Source organism: Lithobates pipiens, unplaced genomic scaffold (assembly GCF_037356315.1).
Source record: "Lithobates pipiens isolate NorthernLeopardFrog02 unplaced genomic scaffold, aLitPip1_a1.2 Scaffold_27, whole genome shotgun sequence".
In the NCBI taxonomy this organism is placed as follows: Eukaryota; Metazoa; Chordata; class Amphibia; order Anura; family Ranidae; genus Lithobates; species Lithobates pipiens.
The window spans coordinates 137,842,563-137,867,578 of NW_027507788.1; the positions used below are offsets into that span (position 1 = coordinate 137,842,563).

The 25,016-nt window shown below is 45.0% G+C and overlaps 1 protein-coding gene across 2 annotated transcripts in view; it reads left to right on the forward strand.

The window, feature by feature from the left end:
* Positions 1-25,016, forward strand: part of TTYH1 (tweety family member 1) — a 279,501-nt gene that overhangs the window by 200,924 nt on the left and 53,561 nt on the right. For both annotated transcript variants that reach the window (XM_077457547.1, XM_077457548.1), the window contains exons 4-5: positions 119-339; positions 11,428-11,523. In XM_077457547.1, coding sequence (XP_077313673.1) covers positions 119-339; positions 11,428-11,523 — 317 coding nt within the window. The remainder of the gene's footprint in view (positions 1-118; positions 340-11,427; positions 11,524-25,016) is intronic.

Here is a 25,016-nt window from a genome sequence, read left to right on the forward strand (position 1 = left end):
TCAGTTATAAATGGATACATGCAATAAATGAGATTCCCTTTGGTTCATGAGATGAGTATTCATTTTTGCACAATACGAGTGGTGCTTTGTCTTTCAATGTTAATCTTTGGTCCCACAGATCTCAGACACAGTGCAGCTTCTTAGCTCTGTAGTGAAGAGTGACCTGACTCAGCTGGAGGAGATCTTTTCGAAGCGCACAGATTTCCTAGTCATTGTTCGGAACACCAGGAGGGAAGTGGAATCGGTGGCCCAGAATTTGGCAGAGCTGTCTTTCTGGAAGGAAGTTGAGCTAAATCTAAACATGATGGCAGAGCAAATTAATTTCATTGAGGATTATAGGTGAGATTCTTTTCAAATTTTTCTACGTAGAGCAAGTCAACCAAATTATGTTGAGTTGTACATCTGACCTAGACACATCATTCCTTATCTCCTTGAAAAAGGATAAGCACACTTTTGTAATTAAATAAAAAATTACAATTTGTGCTGCTCCTTTCCTGCTGATTATGTCAAAATACTAATTGCCATAAGAATACGATAAGGACTCTGCAAGGATAAAGGCCAAATTGAATTTTCAAAAACAAAACAAAAGGTGTGCAGTCATACATTTTGGTTTCCCAAAAAAGCAAGCACAGCCTATGGTGAAAGTCTATTTCCTGCCAGCATGCTGCAGAAAAGGACCCTTGCTCTCTTTATGGAAGCAGTAGTCAGGTCAGACATGGCCCTTGCTGAGTCAGACCAATAGCTCTGTAATTAGCAAAGCTTACAATCCTGGTTTATTGGGGAGCTTTACCTCTGAGTCACTAGGGGCTTGCCAGACCTTATCAGAGAGATCACTTATTCATAACACAGAGTCTCTACAGCATGCTGGCAGAGGACAGATTTTTCTAGACAGACTGTGGCTGCTTTCTAAGGAAAGCAGGCTGTAAAACTTTGCCCACCTTTGCTTAACCACTTCAGCCCCAGAAGATTTTACCCCCTTCCTGACCAGAGCACTTTTTGTGAACCGGCACTGCGTTGCTTTAACTGACAATTGCACGGTCGTGCAACATTACCCCCAAACAAAATTGATGCCCTTTTTTTCCCACAAATAGAGCTTTCCTTTGGTGGTATTTGATCACCTCTGCGGTTTTTATTTTTGCACTATAAACAAAAAAAGGGCGCAGATTTTGAAAAAAAAAACGCAATATTTTTTACTTTTTGCTATAATAAATATCCCTCAGAAATATATAAAAATAAAACATTTTTTCCTCACTTTAGGCCGATATGTATTTTTCTACATATTTTTGGTAAAAAAAATCACAATAAGCGTATATTGATTGGTTTGTGCAGAAGTTATAGCATCTACAAAATAGGGGATAATTTATGCCATTTTTATTATTAATTTGTTTTTTACTAGTTATGGTGGCGATCTGAGATTTTTATGGGGACTGCAACTTTTATCAGGACTGCGACATTATGGCTGACATGTCCACAATTTTGATGCATTTTTGGGACCATTGGCATTTATACAGCGATCAGTGCAATAAAAATGCATTGATTACTGTAAAAATTTCACTGGCAGGGAAGGGGTTTACACTAGGGGGCGATAAAGGGGTTAATTGTGTTCCCTAGTGTGTGTTCAAACTGAAAACACACAACGCACGTGTCCCTAGTGGCCAACAAAAAGAAGTGATGTAACATAACGGAGATTCGCGCAGCCGAGCCATGTCGCCTCAGTGCAACTGTGGCGGCTGGTCAGCAAACAGTTAAGGATTAATTTTAGGAGTAAAAGTTAACATAAGGTTATGTTCATGATCTAAAGTGGAAGCAAACCCTCCTATCATTTTTAGCCAAGGAAGCTGCCATCTTGGCCTCTGTTTAACCTTCAACTGCAATAATGCTGCACGTGTGATCAGTTATGACACCAGCCGTTGGATGGTTTGACAGTTTGGTTAAGAGCACAGCCAATGTAGCAGTTACATTCCCGGCATGTGCTGGAAATGTAACTGTTTTTTGAAACTGGTAAATTGATGGGTTCGCTTCCACTTTAAGGCCCAACTCCAGCCAAAACATTTTTTTTTCTTAGTTTTGCATTCAGTGTGGAAGGGCTACAACCTTTGTCAGCCCTCTAACAAAGACACAGACAGAAAGTCTGAGAGAATGTCTGTTGGGCAGACATTCTCTCTTATCTTGTCCAGGTCTAGATTGTCTGATGGAACAGGAAGTGGGGCGATATTTTGTGAAGAGGAAACAAAGGTTGCCATGCTTCCCCGACTTTATCCATGACAAAAAAAGTCTGAAATTGGGCTTTAAATGAAGCAATCAAAGATTAAAGTGTATCTAAACCCGGAGGGGCGTGGCCAAGATGGCAACCAGCTAGGACGTGTTTGCAGAGAGCTCCGCACCTGGCAGGCTATTTATCCGGCATTTAGGGACATATATCTCTCCCCGTGGGCCGGTGAAGCGGTGGTGAGGCTCGGGGATGCGCAGGGGTAGCTCCGGTTCCCATAGGAAGAAGCACACGGTCCCGGGAACCCCGCCGGGAACTCCGCTACAGACCCGCGCGGCACGCGGGCAGGCCTACACCAACATGGCGTCTCAAACGGACCACGCCGACACGCCACCGATGGGTGATGATCAATTTCAAGCTCTTATGCAAGCGATCACTGGTTGCCAGACTACCCTAACCACTAAGATAGAGCAGATACAGCTCGACATGGGGCTTATCCGGCGAGATATGGATAAACACCGGGAGCGGCTTGCCGAGGTGGAGCGGAGGGTTGGAGACGTGGAAGATGTTACCCGCGACCATGATGCCTCCCTCCGTACCCTGCAGGTGCGGGTGAAGGCGCTAGAATCCAGGGCCGAGGACCACGAGAACAGGAATAGGAGGAACAACCTGAGGTTGGTGGGCCTCCCGGAGGGGTCGGAGGGCCGTGACACCGAAGCCTTTACCGAACGTTTGCTACGTACACTTCTCCCGCTCGCTGAGTTCTCCCCTCATTTTGTCGTGGAACGAGCGCACAGAATGCCGTCGGTTCGTGGCCCACCGGGCGCCCCGCCACGCACGTTTATTTTCCGCCTTTTGAACTTTAGAGACAGAGATCTGGCTCTTCGGGAGGCGAGGAAGGTGGGGGACCTGCGCTTTGAAAATGCTAAATTAATGCTCTTTCCTGATTATTCTGTGGAGACGCAGAGGCAACGCAGGACATTCGACCAAGTCAAGGCCCAGCTGCGCACCAAAGGTCTCAAGTACAACATGATGTTCCCCGCGAAACTCAGAGTGATTGACGGAGAATCCGTTCGTTTCTTTACCGCCCCGAGTGAGGCCTCCAGATGGATTGATTCCCTTCCCCAGCAGAGATAATTTTTTGATGGTGATTACCCGACTGGGGTCCACAAGCATCACAAGTTTTGCCCAGTGTCACGTGGATCGGATTTCCCCCCCCCCCCCCCAGCTCTGTCCCTCCATCTCGGAACTTGGAGGGCAGGTCGGAGTGCTCCTCTCCTTTTCACTACTGGTTTTGGGCAGGGGGCGAGGAGCCGACCTGATATTCTGATGCTCCTTAGGGGGGGTCTACGGGTTCATGTCTTCATATTTCTGTCTAACGGGCCTTAGGGCCCTACCCCCCTCCCTAGTTTATACCCGGGGGGGTTTGCGTGATTACTTCTGGATGTGAATACACTGTACTGTTGATGCTGGACCCCGCTACTCCGATGTTGTCGTCCTGTTGGATGAGTTGCTACTAAGAATGGGCCCTTGGAACATTCCAAGAGAATCTTGCACTTCCATCTGAGGCGCCACATGCATTACGATTTGTTCCCTTTTGTCTTGTTTTTTCTTTTCCTTTGCCTCCAGGAAGCGGCTGCGCTGGAGTTGTCTACTCTGCGCAGGAGACTCTGTCCTAGGTGTGCTGGTTGATACGCACCGCCCCCACGGGAGATTTCTCCTTTAAATGGGTTTGATTATGTTTGGTTTGGGTTCTCAAACACCCTGGGGCTGTTTTTCTGGGGTGTGGGGTGGGAAGGGAGGGGAGTTCTGGTTTTTTTTCTGTTTTTTTTGTTGTCTTTTTGTTACATGCTTTCATGTTTTCTGGTATAGACAGCGCTACTATAATGAATGTACAAGGTATATCATTGCATTACTTAAGATGAGATATTTGTGCCCCGACCCTGGCCGGGTGGTCGTATCCGTTGGTCCCCCCTGCCCTTCCAGATTATGGCTCCGTTGAAGATCCTCTCCTGGAACGTTAGGGGGCTTAACCAGAAGATTAAACGCTCTCTTGTTTTTGACTACATGAAAAAATATGCTCCGCATATCTGTATTCTTCAGGAGACGCACCTAGTGGGGGGAAGGATTATGGGATTGAAGAGGCCCTGGGTGGGATACCACTATCATGCCACATACTCCGGCTATGCCCGGGGGGTTAGCGTCCTTATCCATAGGTCCCTTAATTTTGAGCCTCTTGATATTGTCACAGATAAGGACGGGAGATACGTACTGGTCCATGCCACAATAGACATGATAGAAATGGTGCTGGTGGGTCTTTATATGCCTCCTCCTGCGGATCTGTCTCTACTACATAAACTGACTGCCCTGATAGCCCAATTCCAGACTGACAATGTGGTTATAGCAGGGGACTTTAATATTCCTCCTAACCCTTCCCTGGATAGGTTGACGCCTGACCGGGCCACAGACTCTCCAGTTTCTCGCTGGGCACAGGTGTTTGGGCTGGAGGATGTCTGGAGGTGGAAACACCCATCAGATCGCCAGTTTACGTGCCATTCCTCCTCCCACAACACACTCTCCCGTATTGACCTAGTCTATGCTGGTGCCCCCATGCTTCCCAGGGTCCTTGGAATAGAGTTACTTCCTCGGGGCATCTCTGACCACTCCCCACTGCTGTGTACATTGCAAACCTCTACCCCTCAGAGGGATAGACTATGGCGTTTGTCTAGGTACTGGATTGAGCATCCCACCATTGCCTTTGAGATGGGTGGTGAAATCCGGGGATTTTGGGCCTCAAATGTTGGCACGGCTTCTGGGGGGATGGTCTGGGATGCCTTCAAGGCCTATATGAGGGGGTGCTACATCTCCTCCATTGGTCGGGAGCGCAGGAATGATAAGATCACGGTAGAGGAGGCAGAGGCCAGGGCCCAGGAACTGGAGACCCGGTTCACCCTCACGGGTAACCCGCTCACGGCTCAGGATATGAAAGTAGCGTATAGAGAGGTGGTGCTCCTTAGGGTGGCTAAAACAAGCAAACGTCAACTGGCTCAGACGCAGAGGATTTTTGAACAGGGCGAAAAGACGGGGAGATTGTTGGCCTGGATCTCGAGGGAGCAGGCCCCAATCTCCACTATCCCTCGAATACAGAATAGGGCTGGGACAATGGTGACGGATCCCCTTGCCATCAACGCTTGCTTTGCAGAGTTCTACTCCGCCCTTTATTCATCTAGGGTGCAATACTCAGCGCAGGAGTTAAGTGCTTTTTTAGAGGGGGTGACACTCCCTGCCCTTACCTCTGAGGCCAGGGACGGTCTGGACTCCCCGATCACTCTGGCGGAAGTCCGGGTGGCGCTGGGGTCCATGCAGACGGGGAAGACCCCTGGGGAGGATGGGATACCCCCGGAATTTTATAAGTATTATCTAGAGGAGATGTCAGTTAGAATGCATGATATGCTCACCGTGTCCCTTCGGGAGGGGGAACTTCCTCCATCCATGGCACAAGCCATCATAGTGGTGATCCCTAAACCTGGGAAGGACCCCCAGTTGTGCTCGTCATACCGACCCATTTCCCTACTCAACTCGGACGCGAAAGTGCTGACCAAAATCCTTGCCAGGCGACTGAACGAGGTTATACTTACCTTGATCCATGAGGATCAGTCTGGCTTTATGCCAGGGAAGGGGACAGATATTAATATTCGCAGGCTCTTTACTGTTTTGGCCTCGGGGGATGCAAAATGTGGGGAGGAGGTTGTGGTCTCCCTAGACGCGGAGAAGGCCTTTGATTCTGTGGAGTGGGACTATTTGTGGGCAGTCCTCCATAGATTTGGATTCGGTCCAGCCTTTATCTCCTGGGTCAAGGCGGTGTACAGAGCTCCCACGGCCAGAGTGCGTACGGGTGCGGTCCTCTCCCCGCTCTTTCCCCTCCATAGGGGAACCAGGCAGGGGTGCCCACTGTCCCCGGGGCTTTTTGCACTGGCAATTGAACCTATGGCGGCTATTCTCCGCTCCTCTCCTGAGGTTCGGGGTATTGTCCGGGGTCCTTTGCAGGAAAAAGTTTCGTTATACGCTGATGATACCCTGTTGTATCTCAAGGACGACGGAGCCTCCCTACAGGCGGCATTGTCGCATATAGACCGGTTTGGACAGTTCTCGGGTATCCGTATAAACTGGGCGAAATCAATTCTATTCCCACTACATGATGGTGAGGGTGGTTCCCGAGTAGATGGGCAACTGCAGAGGGTTTCTCAATTTAAATATCTTGGGGTGGAAATACACAGAGACTTGAAACAATTTATTACCCTTAACCTGAGTCCGGTGGTTACCCAGTTGACCCAGAGGTGTACTGGGTGGAGGTCCTTGCCGCTTTCGCCAGTGGGACGGGTCAATTTAATTAAAATGTCGGTCCTTCCTCGGTTTACCTATCTCTTCCGTCAGACCCCAGTCCACATCCCGCTTAGATTTTTTAAGAAATTAGATGGCATTGTTTCGTCCTTCGTCTGGAATGGTAGGCCCCCTAGAATAGCTAAAACAACCCTCCAACGGCCCCTTGTGAGGGGCGGTCTGGCACTGCCCTGTTTTCTGAAATACTACTGGGCGGCAGTCCTAGTGACTGTCAGGTGGTGGCTCTCCGAGGGCCCGGTCAACCCTGCGTCCTCGTTGGAGGCGGCGTTGTTGGGCTCTTATGCGGAACTCAGGAACCTGATCTATAGGGGACCGCGATCTAACCCTGGGATAACCCTCCCGATGCGTACGACGCTTAAAATATGGGATCTGGTGAACAAAAGGTTGGTGGGCGCAGGGGTGTGGGCCCCGGGGACTCCCCTTTGGGGGAACCCCCGCCTGCCCCACTTTCAATCCATCCCGGATCCGATTGTTTGGGCCAGGCATGGAGTTACAACACTGGGGGACATAGTGTCCCAGGGGCAGCTACTCTCCTTCGATGCTATTAAACAGGCCAGGGACCTCCCGAACCATATGTTTTTCAGATTCCTGCAGTTGCGACACGCCTTCCGTTCTCAATTCCCATCTAGAGCGACTCTTGGGGTGTCGGCGGTGGAGGAGGCGCTGGGTCCTGAGGGGGGAGGGACGCGCACACTGTCCATGGTGTATGCCGCGCTGACCGTATCGGAGGAGACTAGGATCTCCCATTTGTTTGAGCTCTGGCAAGGTGACATTCCGGAGCTTACTGAGGAGGACTGGGAGGAGGGTTTACAGCAATACCTGACCCTTGCGATTTCTGCAAGGGACAGGTTTATACAATTGAAGTTCCTCCACCGGGTATATTTTTCACCGGCACGCCTGGCAAGGATTTACCCTGACCGATCGACTACCTGCCCCAGATGCAAAGAAGAAGATGCTGACTTTTTCCACATGGTTTGGTCCTGCCCTGGGGTAGTGGGATTTTGGAGAGGGGTCCTGGCCGATATTAATGCAGTGGGGGAGCTTACGATTCCACTTAGCCCGATACCTCTCCTGCTGGGTATCTGTGATTTTCTGGATATCTCCTGGGGGAAGAAACTGTTTATTTTTTACACTACACTCTATGCGAGGAAAGCCATACTACTGCAATGGAATCAACCTCTCCCTCCTACTAAACAAATGTGGCAGTCCCTGGTGAACGCGGCTTTACCGCTCTACAAACTTACATATCTGGGCAGGAACTGCCCTGGGAAATTTGGGAAGATTTGGGCGGCATGGGTTGAGGCGAAGCATTTGACTATTGCTTAGGCTAGGGGGAGTGGAGGGTGGGGGGAGGGGGGGGGGTTTTCCCTTTTTTTTTTTGTAATTCATGTGGTTTTTTGTGTGGTGGGGGGAGGTCTCGGGGAGGTTTTACATTCTATGCTGCAATGATGAGTGACTCTACACATTGCTAAGAACTATCTGTGCTTATATGTGATACATTTGATTATCTGTCTACTTAAAACTATGTATGTACCTTGCTGACGCATGTCTGTTTTCTGTTTTTTTCTTTTTTTGTTTGAAACATAAATAAAAATTCTTTGTTAAAAAAAAAAAAAAAAGTGTATCTAAACCCAGAAACAAAAATGTAATGCAAATACAACAGTACCCAAAGGGCTGCACCCTCAAAAACGGCATCTACTTTATTGATAATCTTTAAAATGCCATACACAGCAACAGTAGGCGCCGTGCTAGCAAGAAAACACATTCAATGCATTTCGTGCTGATAGCGCTTATTCATGACTTACAGAACACTGAAAAGACCACTGTTTAAAAAGAGCTACCGTGCTACTGGATCTATTGATTCTTTTTGACACATTCAGATTTAACTTTTTTAGGTTAAGTTCAAGTTGTATTTGTACATATGTAGTTTGCGCACAAATTATGCAAAGGAGGTGGAGTCAGAAGGAATCAGTCACAGCTGCTGGCTAATGATTGTGCTGAGGATTCAGCTTTTTATAGAGTGGTCTCTCCTGTGTTCTGTAAGTCGTAAATAAGTGCTAATAGTGTGAAACACATTTACTGTGTTTCCTTGCTTCTATGGTGTCTAGTGTTGCTGTATCTGGCATTTTAAAGATTATCAATAAAGTGGATACAGTTATCAAGTGTGCAGCCCTTTGGATTCTCTTGTATTTGTTCCACATGGCTAGATGAGCTGTGCATGCACTAGAATACACTGGAGGTGGAAGTCTGGCGGACCCACCTGGAGCAGCAGCATAGACATTGAGTCTACGTAATGTATATTGCAGCTTACCAGTGGCGGCTGCATTTGTTTCCTTTATCTTCACCTAGTAATCCTGCCAGTAACAAACTTCCTGTCCTAGGGTGAATGCATGCACTGTGCTGTGTCAATGGAGGAGCAGTGTTTTCACACTAGGACAGAATTACATGATATCTCCTACTCTCCTCATCTACATAACATAGGGTGGAGGAGTTCTGCAGTCCACCTTAAACTGGGCAGGGTTCATAATAGTACTTGAGAAAAACACTACAGAGTGCACAGGACAGTACTGGATTATAGTAAGATCAACAGGTATTTTTGGCACTTTTAGAGTGGATGAAACAAAATGCTTTCAATTTAATAGACAAGGAAAGAGAAAATAAGAGTATTTCTCACTTCCTGTCCTATGGTGACTACACTAACCCCACACTTTATCTATGAAGACGTAGCATTTTTTACCCAATTACATAGGGGCAGGGAGGTTTGTAGTTTAGAAAATGTGATGGAAAATAACAAGGCTTAAGATTTCACTTCAATATCCCGGAAGGTACAGGGACAATGCATTTGTGCAATATCAAGGAATACTTTTTGTACTTAGCCTAATACATACAAAACTAATGCAGTCATCACAATGGAAAGTTGCAGCAATTTGTATGTTTGTTCTTGGGTTAGGTTATACTTTCAAGTGTATCCAAATCCAAAAGAGCAAATGGAAAGTATTGCATCTTACAAATTCTTAGATGTGGTGGTTGCATTAGTTTACTTTTTATTTATTACTTTTACTATGTGACTTTTTTATTAATTCATTTTTTTTCATTAATTTCCACCTGTTGATTTGGCACATAGATCTGGTATATTAAACTTCCCTCCTACTACAAAATACTACATGTACTTTGTCCCATCAGGAACTGAATAATAAAAAAAGAAGCCCTCGCCTACAGTGCTGCAGGCACTGTGGAGCAATTTATCCTCAGAATTTGTATACCGTATACCTAAATTAAAGCTGTGTAAACATTTAAGATCAACAATTATATTTTATTTAATTTAGGGGCAATATTGGAATCCACCAGAAAAATTGAATTGTTGAAGGGACAAACATGAACCTTTTCTTGTTCTTGGCATATTACTACATAGATTGTTGTGGTGTGTGACGTTTTTGTACAATAGGAAAATGATAGTATAATTTTCATTTTGATAGTTTTATATTTCCAGGCAAATCAAACTAACTTAGAAGTTTAACTTCTCTTACATGTTCTTGCTTCCTCCAACTGTCTATTTAAAGTTGTTCTAGAAAAATGAAGGTTTCTACCACTTTCCTTCTTTTGCAAGGTAACGTTGTCTGCAGACAAGAGGCCACTTGTTAACAGAGTTATTTATTAGAAGATAGCTCTTTAGATATGCCTAATTGTGGTTAGCTGTACATAGTGATGAACTGGCACCACTGACAGTTCAGCCCTCTAATTGGAGACATATTTTGTATAGCATTCATAGTTTGTACTCTGGGGTGGCAGGGCTGCTAGGGACAACACACAACCACCCACACATCATGTTGATGACTGTAATGCCCTGTACACACGGTCAGACATTCCAACGAAAAAATCCATAGGATTTTTTCAGACGGATTTTGGCACAAACTTGTCCTGCATACACACGGTCGCACAAAGTTGTTGGAAAATCTGATCGTTTAAAACGAGGTGACGTACAACACGTATGACGGAACTATAAAGAGGCCAGTAGCCAATAGCTATTGTCTCGTAATTTATTCTGAGCATGCGTGTCACTTTGTGTGTCAGAATTGTCTACACACGATCGGAATTTAAATGATCAGATTTTGTTGTCAGAAAATTTTAGATCCTGCTCTCAAACTTTGTGTGTCGGAAATTCAGACGAAAAAAGTCAGATGGAGCCCACACACACGATCGGAATTTCTGAGAACACAGTCCGATCGCACATTTTCCGTCGGAAAGTCTGACCTTGTGTACAGGGCATCACACATACTGTAGTAAAAAGCTCCAGACTTATGTCATGCCTGACAATGCAATCTGAGTCCAAATTGTTGCTGTCCCTGCACAGTTGTGCCTTTCTGTAGGCATAATTAATGCACTGTTCACTCACTCTGGGTCCCTACATATAAAACCAAACTGATATCTTGTTAGCGTGATACTAAAACTAGCCAGTTTAGAGGGTTAGAAGGGGGTGACTTCAAATAGATGGTCTAGGTGGGCAGCCATTTTGAATCCAGCTCTGCTTGTACATAGTACAAGCTTAAAAATTCTGTGACTTTCATCAATGATTTCAATGGTCATAGAATTATTGAAACAAGAAAAACAGTGCAATGATTTATTTTAAACATAAAATAATAATAATAATAATAAAAAAAATCAGACAGGAATGTGTAAGAGCCAGAATATATACAGTATGCTATTGTGCAACACATAAAGACCACTTTACAATGAAATAGATTTCTGGCATTCGCCTGTGTCTATGCCATGTTCTCGAATAGATTTAATTTTTGCTTTTGCTTCCTTTGTATCCGCAGGTGGTTGGCTTATATTCTGCTGCTGCTCTTGGATCTGATTATCTGTCTTTTCACCTTACTCGGCCTGGCCAAGCAGATCAAGTGGCTTGTAATTGTGTAAGTACTCCCTCTTGTGTTAAGTTTGTGCACAGCAATCAAGGCAACTGATATAAACAGTATGGTGCTTTGTGTGTTATTCTGCAGGGAACACAAGTCTTTTTTGCTCAAACTGTAACAAATTATATTCTTCCATAGCAATACCTGGTGACCAAAGCACAAGAAGATCGCAAAAATTTGGGGGAAAAAATTTTACAAAAGCGTTATTGGTATGCTTCAATCAAATGAAAAAAAAATTAGAATGGATATCATTTAAAGGTACAGAGCCTGTCTGCTCAGGGCTTTGTCTTTTCACCCTTGCTAAGCTTTAGTACACCAAGCTACCCTCTGTGTAATATCTTCCAGTTGCAGAGAACAAGTGAAAACCTAAATCCAGAGTCTGCGATTAGGCAGTTTTCAGCAACACCTGTGAAAATCTTTCTACAATGCAATAAATGGCAGTTCATAAAGGAAATATATAGTCACAGAACTTTTATAACATCAGCATTGTGATAGCAATATAGACAATGGTAACTTCCTGGATTCCGTGCATGCTTTGCAGCTTCTCCCGTGCTGTTTATTTTCAATTTAAAGGGACTATATGTTGGGTCTGAATTTGGAGTAAGCAACATGAAGGCATGGATCCATCCTGCCTTGTATCAATGGTTCAGACTGGTGCATACCTCCCAGCTTTTGGGGAATGAGGGACACCTATCAGCAAAAGTATGCAGGCATAGGACACACCCCTTGTCGTGCCCCCTTGAAGGTGAATTGTACAAAAAAACAAGATTGGTTACACCCACGAGTGCTTTTTTTACCACTACTATACCTTTATATTGGCTTTTGGAATTTACAAATGCAGCAATTTAGAAATCATATGACAGATTTAGCACTGGAAAACACTTTTTGATAGATAATTAGTGCATTTTATATACAACAATATAAATCATACCAAAATGGGGGACAAATGAGGAGGAATGAGAGACAGAGGGACATTGCTCCAAATCAGGGAAAGTCCCTCGAAATTATTATTAATTATTATTATACACGATTTATATAGCGCCAACAGTTTACGCAGCGCTTTACAATGTATGGGGGGAGACAACACAATTACAGTACAGTTCGATACAAAAGGTACACGAGGGTCCTGCTTGTAGAGCTTACATTCTAAAGGGAGGGGGTGGTGGTACAAAAGGTAATAGCTGCAGAGAATGATTTGATGTGGTGGAAATCAGGGACAGTTGGAAGCAATGCTGGTGATGGTGGTATAATAGTGTGAGGCATATTTTCTTGGCACACTTCGGGCCCCTTAGTACCAATTGAGTATTTAAACACCACGGCCTACCTGAGTATTGTTGCTGACCATGTCCATCTCTTTATGACTACAGTGTACCCATCTTCTGATGGCTACTTCCAGCAGGATAATGCACCATGTCAAAAAGCTCAAACCATTTCAGCACTGGTTTCTTGAACATGATAATGAGTTCACTGTACTCCAGTGGCCTCCACAGTCACCAGATCTCATCCAATAGAGCACGTTTGGGATGTGGCGGAATGGGAGATCTGCATCATGGATGTGCAGCCAACAAATCTGCAGCAACTGCGTGATGCTATCATGTCAATATGGACCAAAACACCTTGTTGAAACTACGCCACAGGGAATGAAGGCAGTTCTAGAAAAAAAAACGTGTCCAGCCCGATACTAGCAAGGTGTACCTAATAAAGTGGCCAGTGAGTGTATTTCCTGTCTGCAAGCACTGATTCATGGGTACTGACTCCACCTTTTTCCATACCTCTGACGTTAGTTTATACAGTTCGGTGGGCATGCAAGGTTCACACAAATGGAAATGTACAGAGCAATAAAAAGGTTGTCATTGTAAACCTCCTGGAATACAAGATTCCTGGTTGCCTACCAAGTGTGCAACCATTGAAGTAATAAATGTGGATGTACATGCTTGTCTAGATGCTTGTCCTACGTTGCAAGAGCAACTTAGAAAGTTGAATGAAAAACCACTGAATCAGCTTCAGCAGCCAAAAACCTTGTATTAACTGAAAGAGAGGTCAGCAGTGCTGCTTACGTATTTCCATCTTTACATGTTTTCTATAACAGGCAGCAAGTTTTACACTAGTGACCCTTCAAGTCTCCTATGGATTTTAAGAGAGTATCCCACACATAAAATAAGTGAAATCCCTTGTCAAATCCATACAAGACCCAGAATGATTTAAAGGTGGATTCCAACACAAAAAAATAAAATAAAAAATGCATGAGGTCTTCCCTAAAAATCTATACCAGATCCTTAATCTGAGCATAAAGCCTGGCTAGCCAGGAAAGAGGGGAAGACTATGTGCCCCCTTCCTGACCCATACTAGTCTACATGCCCTCAACAGCATGTGGGGTTGCCATGTTAATAAGGGTAAGAGCCTATTCCTCGCAACCCCAGCTCAGTGATTGTGGGGGTCTGTGGGCAGGGGTATTATTGGAAACTGGAAGCTCCCTTTAAAAATAAGGGGACCCCCATATACCACCATTTCTGTGAATGAATAAAGGGTAAATAGTACTATTACTCATTCACAAAAAAAAGTAACCTAGAAATAAAGAAACCTCAAACAGGTGTATTCACTTCACGAATCGCCAACTCACTATGTACTTAATCAATAATGTAGTTTTTTTTTAAATCAGAGAAAGTTTATTGAATAACAACAAAACATATGAGTACAACTTGCAGCTTACATCTCAAGTACAAATCTTTGTCACAGCGTATAAACTTGCTCACCTCTACAAAAGGAATATGTAGACATTTATTTCACCACTTCACATGCCACATCGTCCCATCCTCCTCATATATTGACACCTTATATTCTAGCTGTACCCTGAATCACCCATACAGAATCATTTACAGTGGGTGTCCAACAGTCAATGCCCCCCCCCCCCTACTCTAATTTCACTTCCCTTGCTCTTATCTCAGCATTCTGTCCATAACTAGATCAACCGGTGAAAGGCCGGGAGTATCCAACCAAAACGCCCATAGTTTCTCAAATTTTTCCGGTCGCCCTCTATGTTGAAAAATGTACTTTTCCATCCTAGTAGTATTCCCCATTTGGGCGATCCATTCCCCCAGTGTTGGAGGCTCGGTCGCCTTCCAATACCGAAGAATCATCTTCCGTGCTTGGAACAGGGCCCTGGCCACGGCCTGTCCACTATTGTTCCCCATGGAAACGTCATCTAGGATCCCAAGTAGACATGGTTTCGGGTCTGAGGGTATGGTAATCTGAAACACTCTGTTAATAGTGTCCAGTACCCCTGTCCGGAATAGGTGTAGTTTGGGGCATCTCCACAGCAGATGGATCAAATCCCCTTGATCTCTTGCGCACCTGGGACAGTCTGGGTCCTGTCGCTCCCCCATCCTAAACAGCCTGTCAGGCGTGTAGTGTACTCTGAGCACAATATATAATTGAGATAGCTGCTGGGCCACATTTAGCGAGCAATATTGTACTGCCTGTAGTGCCTCCTCCCATTGCTCATCCTCAAATGTACCGCAATCCCTCTTCCATTTATTTAATGCCGTCTGCGGGAATCCTCCGAGGCAGGCAGTTAGGATCATAGAGTAAGTTCTGGAAATAAAGCCCTAGAACTGTGTTACGTTAGCCATAGATCGGAAGATCGGGGTCGGTGAAAGAGCCCACGGGGTCCCCCTCGCCTGTGCCTTCACTGCATGTTGCAGTTGTAGGTAGTATAAAAGCATGGACTGCGGTAGGTGAAATCTCTCCCTCAAATCGGGGTAGGGAGTCAGCCTCCCTGCTGTAAAAATTTGTCCCAAATACGTAACCCCGTGTCTCCTCCACCGAGCACCACAATTCAGCAGTAGTAGCTCCTCATAGTGCCTATTCTCCCATATTGGGCTGTACTCAGTGAAGCCCCTCCCCCCCCTGTATTTGTCATAGTTTATTCCAGATTTTCTGCATAAGAGCATAGGTGGGCAATCGTTTGTTTGATTTTGCGTAGGCCAAGGCCTCCATTCCCGAGGGTACATCACCATGGCCGGAGGCCAGGCACATCAGGGCCTTAACTGGGTCCAAGCATATGGTCTCCTCCTCTCCCCCTGTCCCCCCCTGCATAGCCCTTGCTATATGCTGTGCCTGTGCTGCCAGGTAGTAGGCCCAATGATTAGGGAGGGCGAGGCCCCCTGCCTCCTTGGACCTTTGTAGTTGTTCTAGTTTAATCCGTGGGGGTCTATCTAACCAGATGAAAGCTCTAAAAATTTAGTTGATAATGCGAAAGAATTTCAGAGGGATTACCATAGGGGTATTGTGCAGAATATATAGAAGTTGGGGCATAAAGATCATCTTTATCAAGTTGACTCTTCCAACCAGTGACATCTTAAGACGGGACCAAATTTTTGTTTTGTTTCAAATTCTATTTAATAGTGGGGTTAGGTTAAGGGAAATATAGTCAAGAGGTTCAGACGTGACCTGTATACCCAGGTACTTCAGACCCGTGGACACAGGCACGCCATGTATTAGCATCCAGCAGCAGCAGGGAGGATTTGTTCCAGTTTATAGTCAGTCCTGAATAAACACCAAACTTTCCTATTGTCTCCATAGCCTCCCGCAGGGAATCAGATGTGTCTCCCAGAAGCAGCATGGTATCGTCTGCGTATAGCATGATTTTTTCCTGAAATCTCCCATACTGGAAGCCTCGTATCCTCTGATTTGCTCTAATCAAGGATGCCATGGGTTCGATGGTCACGGCAAAAAGGAGGGGCGACAGTGGGCACCCTTGCCGAGTGCCCCTGTGCAGGGTGAATGGGGCGGAAATATGTCCCGCCTCTCTGATAGTCGCCCGAGGTGAGCAGTATAATCTCTTCACCCATGACAAAAACCCTTCGCCGAAGCCAAACTTACCCATGACAGCCCATAAATATTCCCACTCCACGCTATCAAACGCCTTGTGGGCGTCCAGAGAGAGCAAGGCCCTGTCACCCACATTCTCTCCTTGTGTTTGAAGATTTAGGCAAAGCCTACGGAGATTAATGGCTGTAGACTTTTGGGGCATAAAACCTGCCTGGTTCGAGTGTATGATGGAGGAGATAACCCCATTCAGTCTCAAGGCCAAAAACTTGGCCAGGAGTTTGATATCACTCTGTAAAAGTGATATCGGTCTATATGAGCCCGGGTCTAAAGGGTCTTTACCTGGTTTTAGGAAGAGAACAATGTTAGCCCTGGTCATGGAGTCAGGCAGGCTCTGGCATTCCCTTGCGTAGTTAAGAACCCTCAACAGGCGAGGTAGAATTGCCTCCCCATATTGTTTGAAGACCTCCATTGGGAGATCGTCGTCCCCTGGGGCCTTTGAGTTCGGAAAGAGGCTAAGAGCCCCTTGCAGTTCCTCCAGACTAATTGAAGAGTCCAGGAGTGCTCTGTGAGAGTCAGAAAGTTTTGGCAGTTCAATTCCCTGCAGGTAATCCCTTAAGTCAGTGGTCGAATAAGTCGCCCTGGATTTGTACAAATCAGAGTAAAACCTCACCAGTTCTGCCATAACCTGAGTTTGGGTGTTTACTAGCCTCCCCCCCTCAGTGCGCAACGCTCCAATAGACGGGGACATCTGGGAGACCTTAACAATTTTGGCCAAAGGGCGGCCCGTTTGCTCTCCCTCCTCATAGAAGGCCTGCTTGTTGAAAAATCTTTTCCTGTCCGCTGCCTCCCTGGAAATCCGGGTAACCGCTTCCTGCGCGGCAAGCCACGCCACCCCAGCTGCCTCAGAGGGGTCAGCAATGTAATCTGCCTCTAGTCGGCTTACCAGTCGTTCTGTCTGCTCCCTGATAGCATGTGATTTAGATGTAATTTCCGCCACCTCATTGATCATGAGTCCCCTGAGATACGCTTTAAACGTCTCCCATGCAAGCCTTAAATCAGGGTGGTCCTCATGTCGTCTCCAAAACTCAGAGATCTCAGTCAACACCCTGTCATGAGAAGGAAATAGATTAAGCCAAAACGCATTGAGTTTCCATGGTGCCCTCGGCAAATCCGTGGCCGGCTTGGCAAACAAGGAAACCAATAGGGGCGAATGATCTGATATACTCCTCACCAGATATTTAATGTCCTCCAATAAATGTATCACTTGAGGTGTGCAGAGACACAGATCAATTCTCGACAGGGAGAGGTGGGTCTTCGAAAAACAAGAAAATTGTTTCTGTAGTGGGTTACGATTGCGCCACGGATCAGCCCATCCAAACTCCTCCGTAAACTTCCGCAGTGCTGTTCAAGCCCGCGTGCTGGAAGCCGCCGGAGGCGGATGCTTATCCATAACTGGATCCATGTAGCAATTGAAGTCTCCCACAATAATAAAGGGTACATCCGAGTGGCCCAATTGATACGTCAGCAGGACCCTCATCACCTCTGTCGTGAAAGGAGGTGGCACATATACAGCAACAATTATACAATGTAATTGGTAAATTTTACACAGTAGTATCACATAACGTCCTTCAGCATCTATCAATTTGTCCAACAGTTGGAAATCTTTGGCCCGATGCACCAGCACACTCACCCCCCTGGAATAAGAGGTGTGAATGGGATGGAATGCACTACCCACCCAGGAAAATCCCAGGCAGGAGATTGTCTCCGGCACTAAGTGAGTCTCCTGCAGTGCATAAATGGCAGGGGAGTATTTCTTAAGGATAGTGATTACCATAGATTGTTTCAGAGGATTCTGAACGCCCCTAATGTTTCAAGACAACAAAGATACAGTACTCATTAAGATAATCACTCATAGACATGATAGGGTAAGGCATCGTGTGTACCCTAGGCGCTTTAGGGTGTGCATATGTGTGGGGCACCAAGTGTGACAAAATCGTGATACCTGAGTTCCAATTAAAGGAGTCCGCTGTGGAATGAATGGCGAAACAGCATAAAACACAGTTCCTCCTGTACGCCTGCCAGTTCCTACTCATGATGAAGCTGCGGCAATAACAGATCAAAAAAATAAAAATCATAACTGCTAAGCAAAAAATCTCCCAGTCCCCGTGGGTGCACAGAGGGTAACACTCTCCAAAGAGTGAGTCCAGCCGAAAGAATAGGGGATAGGTATCATTCAGTTGAATGGGGGAAAACCGAGATAAAAAGTATACAAAAAACGTGGGTTGAACATACCCAAAACTCCAAATGTCTCTTTGGTTAAACTACTAAATGTTCCAATCCAAAGTGCTACTGAACTGTATTCAAGTTAACTTCACTTGCTCTCATCGCTTGTGGAATAACAATAGGTAATGGCTTCCCAGCCCAATTGTGTGATGATAACCGCTATACGATCGTGCTTAGATGGAGGTCTGGTCAGTCTCCTGCTGCATTTCTTCCCGCTTGTCTGATAATGTGTTCATTGGCATCCAACCATGCGGACACCTCGGCAGCCACCTCAAATAAGTGGGATTGGCCCCCCGTCGTAATCCGCAGTTTCGCCGGGAACAACATGGTGTATGTCGCTCTAAGCCTTTGCAATCGTTTTTTAACATCAGTGAATCTTGCTCTGCGCTTCTGTATCTCCGCTGAGTAGTCAGGATAGAATGAGATGCGTGCCCCGTTATATTGGACATTGCGTCGCTCTCTTGCCTGGCACAGCACTATTTCTTTATCTTTAAAGTTAAGTAACCTGGCTATCATAGTGCTGGGCGGGTACCCTGGTGGAAGGGGCCTGGGCGGTACCCTGTGTGCACGTTCAATCGAGTACAATGGTGTGAACACATCTTTCCCAAACACCTCCAATAGCCATTGTTCAACAAAGTCTGTGGGGTCCCTACCCTCCGTCTTCTCGGGAAGCCCCACAATACGGATATTATGCCGTCTCAGGTGATTTTCAATTTCATCAGATTTAAGTTAATTTGCTCTAGCAATCCTGGCTGTAATTTGCGTATCTCTCAGCAGGGGTGTCAGCTTGTCCTCTATCTCACTGATGCGGCCTTCCGCCGCAGTGGTGCGCTCCCTCGTTTTCTATAGATCATGCCTAATAAACCCCAGCTCTTCCTTCAGACCACCAAACTGATCCTGCGGAGTATGAACTGAAGCTGTGCATCGTTGTACTGCCCTTAGTATGTCTGCTAGGGAGGGCTGAACTGCTTCCTCTCCCTCATCCTCCTCCACCATGTCAGGAAGGCTCTGGCTGGGGGACGCTATAGGGCCCTGTGCATTGCTCCCCTCCTCCTGCTGAGTGTGAAACACCGCAGGGGTGGCAGACATGTCCTCCCAACTCCCTTGGGCCGTCTGGGGCACTATTTTCTGAGCGTAGTATAGCATGTCCCTCGGGGGGTCTTTCACTGTACTTGTAGGGGTCTTAGGAGCCTTACTGGAATCTTTATGCTTCTCCTTGCCATGAGCATGTGTGAGAGAGGAGCTGCGGCACCATGTTGGGAATCTGGCGTCCCGGCCTCCACGTGTTTTCGGGTCATCATGATCTCCACAGACCTTGGCAGCGACTCCAGGCACACCAGTGGGGACCCCTGTGCTGAGTTCAGCCTGATTTCGGGTGTTTTAGCTGGCTAGGAAGAGGATCTTTGCAGGATCAGTGCGGGAGCTCTGTGATGCACGCCCTCTCAGATGCCGGTCTCGGCCACGAATAATGTAGTTTTAGTTAAACACATTCGTGTTGTGTTGTATATTGCTGTGAATACTGTATCATAATGCCGAGTGTATAGTGGGATGGAGAGGACATATTGCATTTCTTAAACATCTAGATCTGTTTCATCAGGAGGAAAATCTATAATGATCATACAAAAATATTGGAACATATGCATGATCATTACAAGTACACCACGATCACAGACCTGTTTGTTCTCAAACTTGTCTTGTACTGCTAAAAATTAGAGATGAGATTTGAGTTCAGGCCGATGTAGAGTTTCCCCAAACTTTGTCTGTCCATCTCAACATTGAGATTTTGGGTTTGATTGCCAAAATCATATGCCTTGAAATGCATTGTATGAATTGTGAACAGTGATCAGATAGCATACTATGGCCAATAATGGGGGTTTGTTTATGAGCCAGCCCCTTCCCTATAAAAATCAGCTTTTTTGTCAGCCCTTTGTCAGCGTGTGTTGGAATGGGAATAGATAGGGATACCTGACAGCAATTTCAGGTAGAAATAGTTACTACTACTGTACACTACAGTGCTACCTACAGAGATATTCAGTGCTATATAGTTCTACTGCTACATTACAGTGAATTGCAGTGTGGTGGGCTAAAACGAGTGGAGCATACCACCTGTATTTACTATGCTGCCTAATGCTCCACTAACATGAATTACATTGCAGTTAGGGACCAATCAAACTGCCCTGGGTTCAGTTTGAGCAGGGTTTGGCAAATTTTAGTTTGGCTGTTTGGATGAACCTGAATACTAAATGTATTCAATATAAGCCAAATCTGTCAAATCAAAAATGGCCTATCAACAAATTGCATAGGGAGTGGGTACTGACCTGGGGAACGTGTACCAATTCGAAAAAATATTTAACAAAAAATCAGTTCGTCCAAGATAAGTGATGTTTTAAATGCTTTAAGTGAAACATTAAAAATGTCCAATTCCTTTACACAGCATGCTTGGGGTGTCCTAATCCTGCCTTTGAAGGGGCACATTTCTGTGATGTACAGAAAATGCTGCAGCACTACTGACCTTTACAAAGGAAAAAAAGTGTTTTAAATGGCCAGCAAATTACATTTACCTGCTGGTTTCTTTAAAAAAAGAAGCCAGCAGGGAAATACATAATAAATAGCAGACATAAGGTCTGTTTTATATTTAAGGGCACATTTGGAGGGGTGTATTTTTTTATTTAAAAAAGAAGCCAGCAATTAAATTTACTGGCAATTTAAACTGTGTCATTCTTTGTAAAAGTCACTTTTACTGCTGTACATCCAACAGGAATAAAGAAAAATATTTGCTTGTTAAAAAGAAAATAGCTTAGAGTCCCCACCCAAAATGAATACCAGACCCTTCAAGTCTCCTATGGATTTTAAGAGAGTACTCCACACACAAAAAAAGCAAAATCAGTTGTGAAATCTACACCAGATCCAGAGTAATTTAAAGGTGGATTCCTATACAGATAATAAAAAAAATGCATGATGTCTCCCCTAAAAATCCATACCAGACCATTAATCTGAGCATAAAACCTAGCTAGCCAGGAAAGGAGGGAAGAGCGTGTACCCCCTTCCTGACCCATACCAGTCTACATGCCCTCAACATGAGGAGTTGTCATGTTGATGAGGGTAAGAGCCTCTTCCTCGCAACTCCAGCTCACTGGTTGTGGGGGTCTGTAGGAGGGGGGTTTATTGGAATTTGGAAGCTCCCTTTAAAAATAAGGGGACCCCCAGATACCAACATTTATGTTAATTGAGTAAGGGGTACATATTGCCACTACTCATTCACAAAAAAAATAACCTACAAATAAAGAAACACCAAACATTTGACAAGTCCTTTTTTATACAAAAAAAATCCCTAGTAGTAAACATATTATTAATTATGATGCCTGCTGTCCACAGATTCACCGAAAGAAAAATAAACTGATGAATCCAGCGTACACGAACATTCCTTGCCCAATGACAGCTCCCTGAGCAGAATATCAGTTGCTGCTAGGAACGGAACACAGTGGGTGCCAGTACCTGCCCCTTCCTTAGTTACCACTGACAGGCAGAAACTGTCATATATAGAAGTGATAGAAATACTGCTTCTATATATGATGCTTGACTGAGTTGACTCCCACTGAATATTGGGCCAAATGGGCAAAAGATTGGGCATTCATCCGAATGCCTGAATAGCCAATGTTCGGTATGAACCATTGGCTTATCCCTAATTGTGGTGTATGTCGCTCATTTAATTTTCAGTGAATAGACCCAACAGTCCTTTTTAAGATTACTTGAGTGTGTCAGTAACAAATTCTGTGGCTATTAAGTTGATCATATGGATGAAAGTCCATAAATAGTTTAAAAGGCTTTCCCTATGGCACATCAAGCAGGAACTAGGGACAGCATGGAGCTGCGCATAGTAGTGCCAAGCACAGGCTTCAACATCAGAAGTCTTCTTGTTTCCTTGATGCATTTAGTGCAGCAGAGGTTTTTGTGACATAAAAAAGAATCAACCAGTCCTCAAACATACTTAATCGGCTTACCTCTTTAAAGATTAACTAGTCCTGGATAGGCAGTGAGTAACAAATCCCAGCAGATGATGCTCACAAATACATATTTTTCTTTGCAAATGGCCCCAAAAAATTATAACCGAACTACTATTTCTTGCACCCATGGCAGGTCTGCCGCCATTATCACATCCTGACACCATTACTAGTTTTTTATACTGCTGCTGGTCTGACAACATAACCATCTCTTGCCACCACTGCAGACCTGTCAAGGTGCAACACCTAATGTTTACCCAGCTGATCTTCAGCTGCCAAATTTGTGCAATCTGTTTCTGCATGGTCAATTTAGCATTGCGCCTGAAAGTTTGCAGTGTATTCTAGTGCTGCTCCTCAGGTTACATAAAATACAGTGTTTGATGCAAGCTAAGTCAATTGTCTTTGTCTCCTTTCTTGGCCTATTCCTGTGTGCTCCATCAATCAAAAATATTCATAGTTGTCTTTCTGAAATAGAGTACTTTAATTGTGACTGCTTCTTTAAAACCTGCCAGTTTTCTCCCCATTAAACTGTGGTTTAGTAAAATTGCTTACATACTATGCATGAACTTTGTAAGATATTTTGCTGACCCTTTTTAGATGTAATAATCCACTATATTGCTGAGTTTTTGATTAAAAGCTGCCTTGTTTCTCTACAGTTTAAAATGCAGCCAAGTGCATTATTTTTAAGTACTGTGTATACAGTTAATACAATATTTAGCTGTATTTTTCCTGTGAAACAACACTCTAGATTAGTTTTTTTTTAATTAAAAGCTGACTGATGTCCCTCCTATTTTAAATGTGGCCTGGTTAAATATGGGCTGTGGAGTTAATGTAATATTTTTGAGCTGCAAAACTGCATGTAAGGGGGACTAGGCTTGGCCAGTTATTGGTACTGATCAAGTCCCCACCCTGCCCTGCATCTTCTTAGATAGGACAGCTACCCATCAGTTGTTGATGGAACCCTCCACCATATTGTGTCCTACTGTGTCCTACTGTCACCAGAACAGTAATAGGGGTAATCTTCCAATGGGAACATTTTTTGTGACCCTGGTGACACCCCGGGATTCCATCACTTTTGGAGGCATTTCCTCTCACTTCGTGTTTTGGCTATGGGACAGGAAGTAGAGAGAAATTTCCCCTGTGGGACACATATGGCAAAAAACCCGACAGTGGTTATAACCCTCCATTACTCTTGGAAGACCAAGATGGTCAGCCAAGTAAAGAAAAGGAGGAGGAAAAGGGAGTGGGGAAATGTAGAAAGAGAAAGTAGAAGTAAAAAAAGGGAGGGGGATGATGAGAGAGGACAGGAAAGAGAGGGTAAGGTCCATACTATGGGATGAGAGAGGGAAGGGAGAAGGAGGCTGGCACGGGGGAAACCCACCACACCAGGTTAGTGAAGCAGAGGGGCACGCATCATGGAAGAAGTGGGTAACAGTAGGCAAGGATACCAGATCTTGTCCAATTTCTTATGGTTGTTGGAAATGGTGCTTGTCAAATGTTTATAAATATAAAGTTAGTTTAGAGGCCAAGTGTACATAATGTCCCAAATTGAATAGATTTTTGCTGAGATTTGAAGGTTTGAAGTGTAGGTGAACCATGGGTCTTTAGGCAAATGAACGCCAAATAATTTGTAAAGGAGAGTGAACACTTGAGACCAAAAATGACCCATCAGACAGGTCCACCATGTATGGAGGACATCTCCTGCTGCTTGGCAGCTCCTAAAATATAAACCAGAATGTCCAGGGATTATGTGAGCAAGTTTGGCAGGTACCATATACCACCTAGTCAGGACCTTATAGGCAGACTCCAGAGTCGTGACATTGATAGTGCAAGTCACAGTGGTGGACCAAGTCTGGAACCATTCTTCCTCAGTTTTCTGTGCCTTTAAGCCTACCTCCCACCTTGCCAAGTAGGCATGCCTAGCAGGAGAAGAAAGACAACTGTGATGTGAATAAAGTAAAGAAATCTGTTTAGGCACTATGGGCATGTGACAGGCCTTTGGTTCTACTTTAAAAGTGATTCTAAAGGTTCAATTTTTTTTTTTTTAAATAACAAACATATTATACTTACCTGCCCTGTGCAATGGTTTTGCACAGAGCAGCCCCTATCCTCCTCTTCTTGGGTCCCCCGCTTGTGCTCCTTGCTCCTCCCCCGTGCCAAGTACCCCCATAGCAAGCCGCATTGACAACAATGTGAACGTGCTAAAAGTAAACTGGACTTCATTTGCATGGGCATGAGCATGGGCATTTAGCCATGCTGCAAAACCCAGGGGCAAGAGTTTACTGTTTCCTGCTACTGTAATTCATAGCTGTAAGCAGATACAGTGGCCACTATGGCAGTACACTGCAATGACAGGCTGTTGGTGGTCATGCCTGTTTT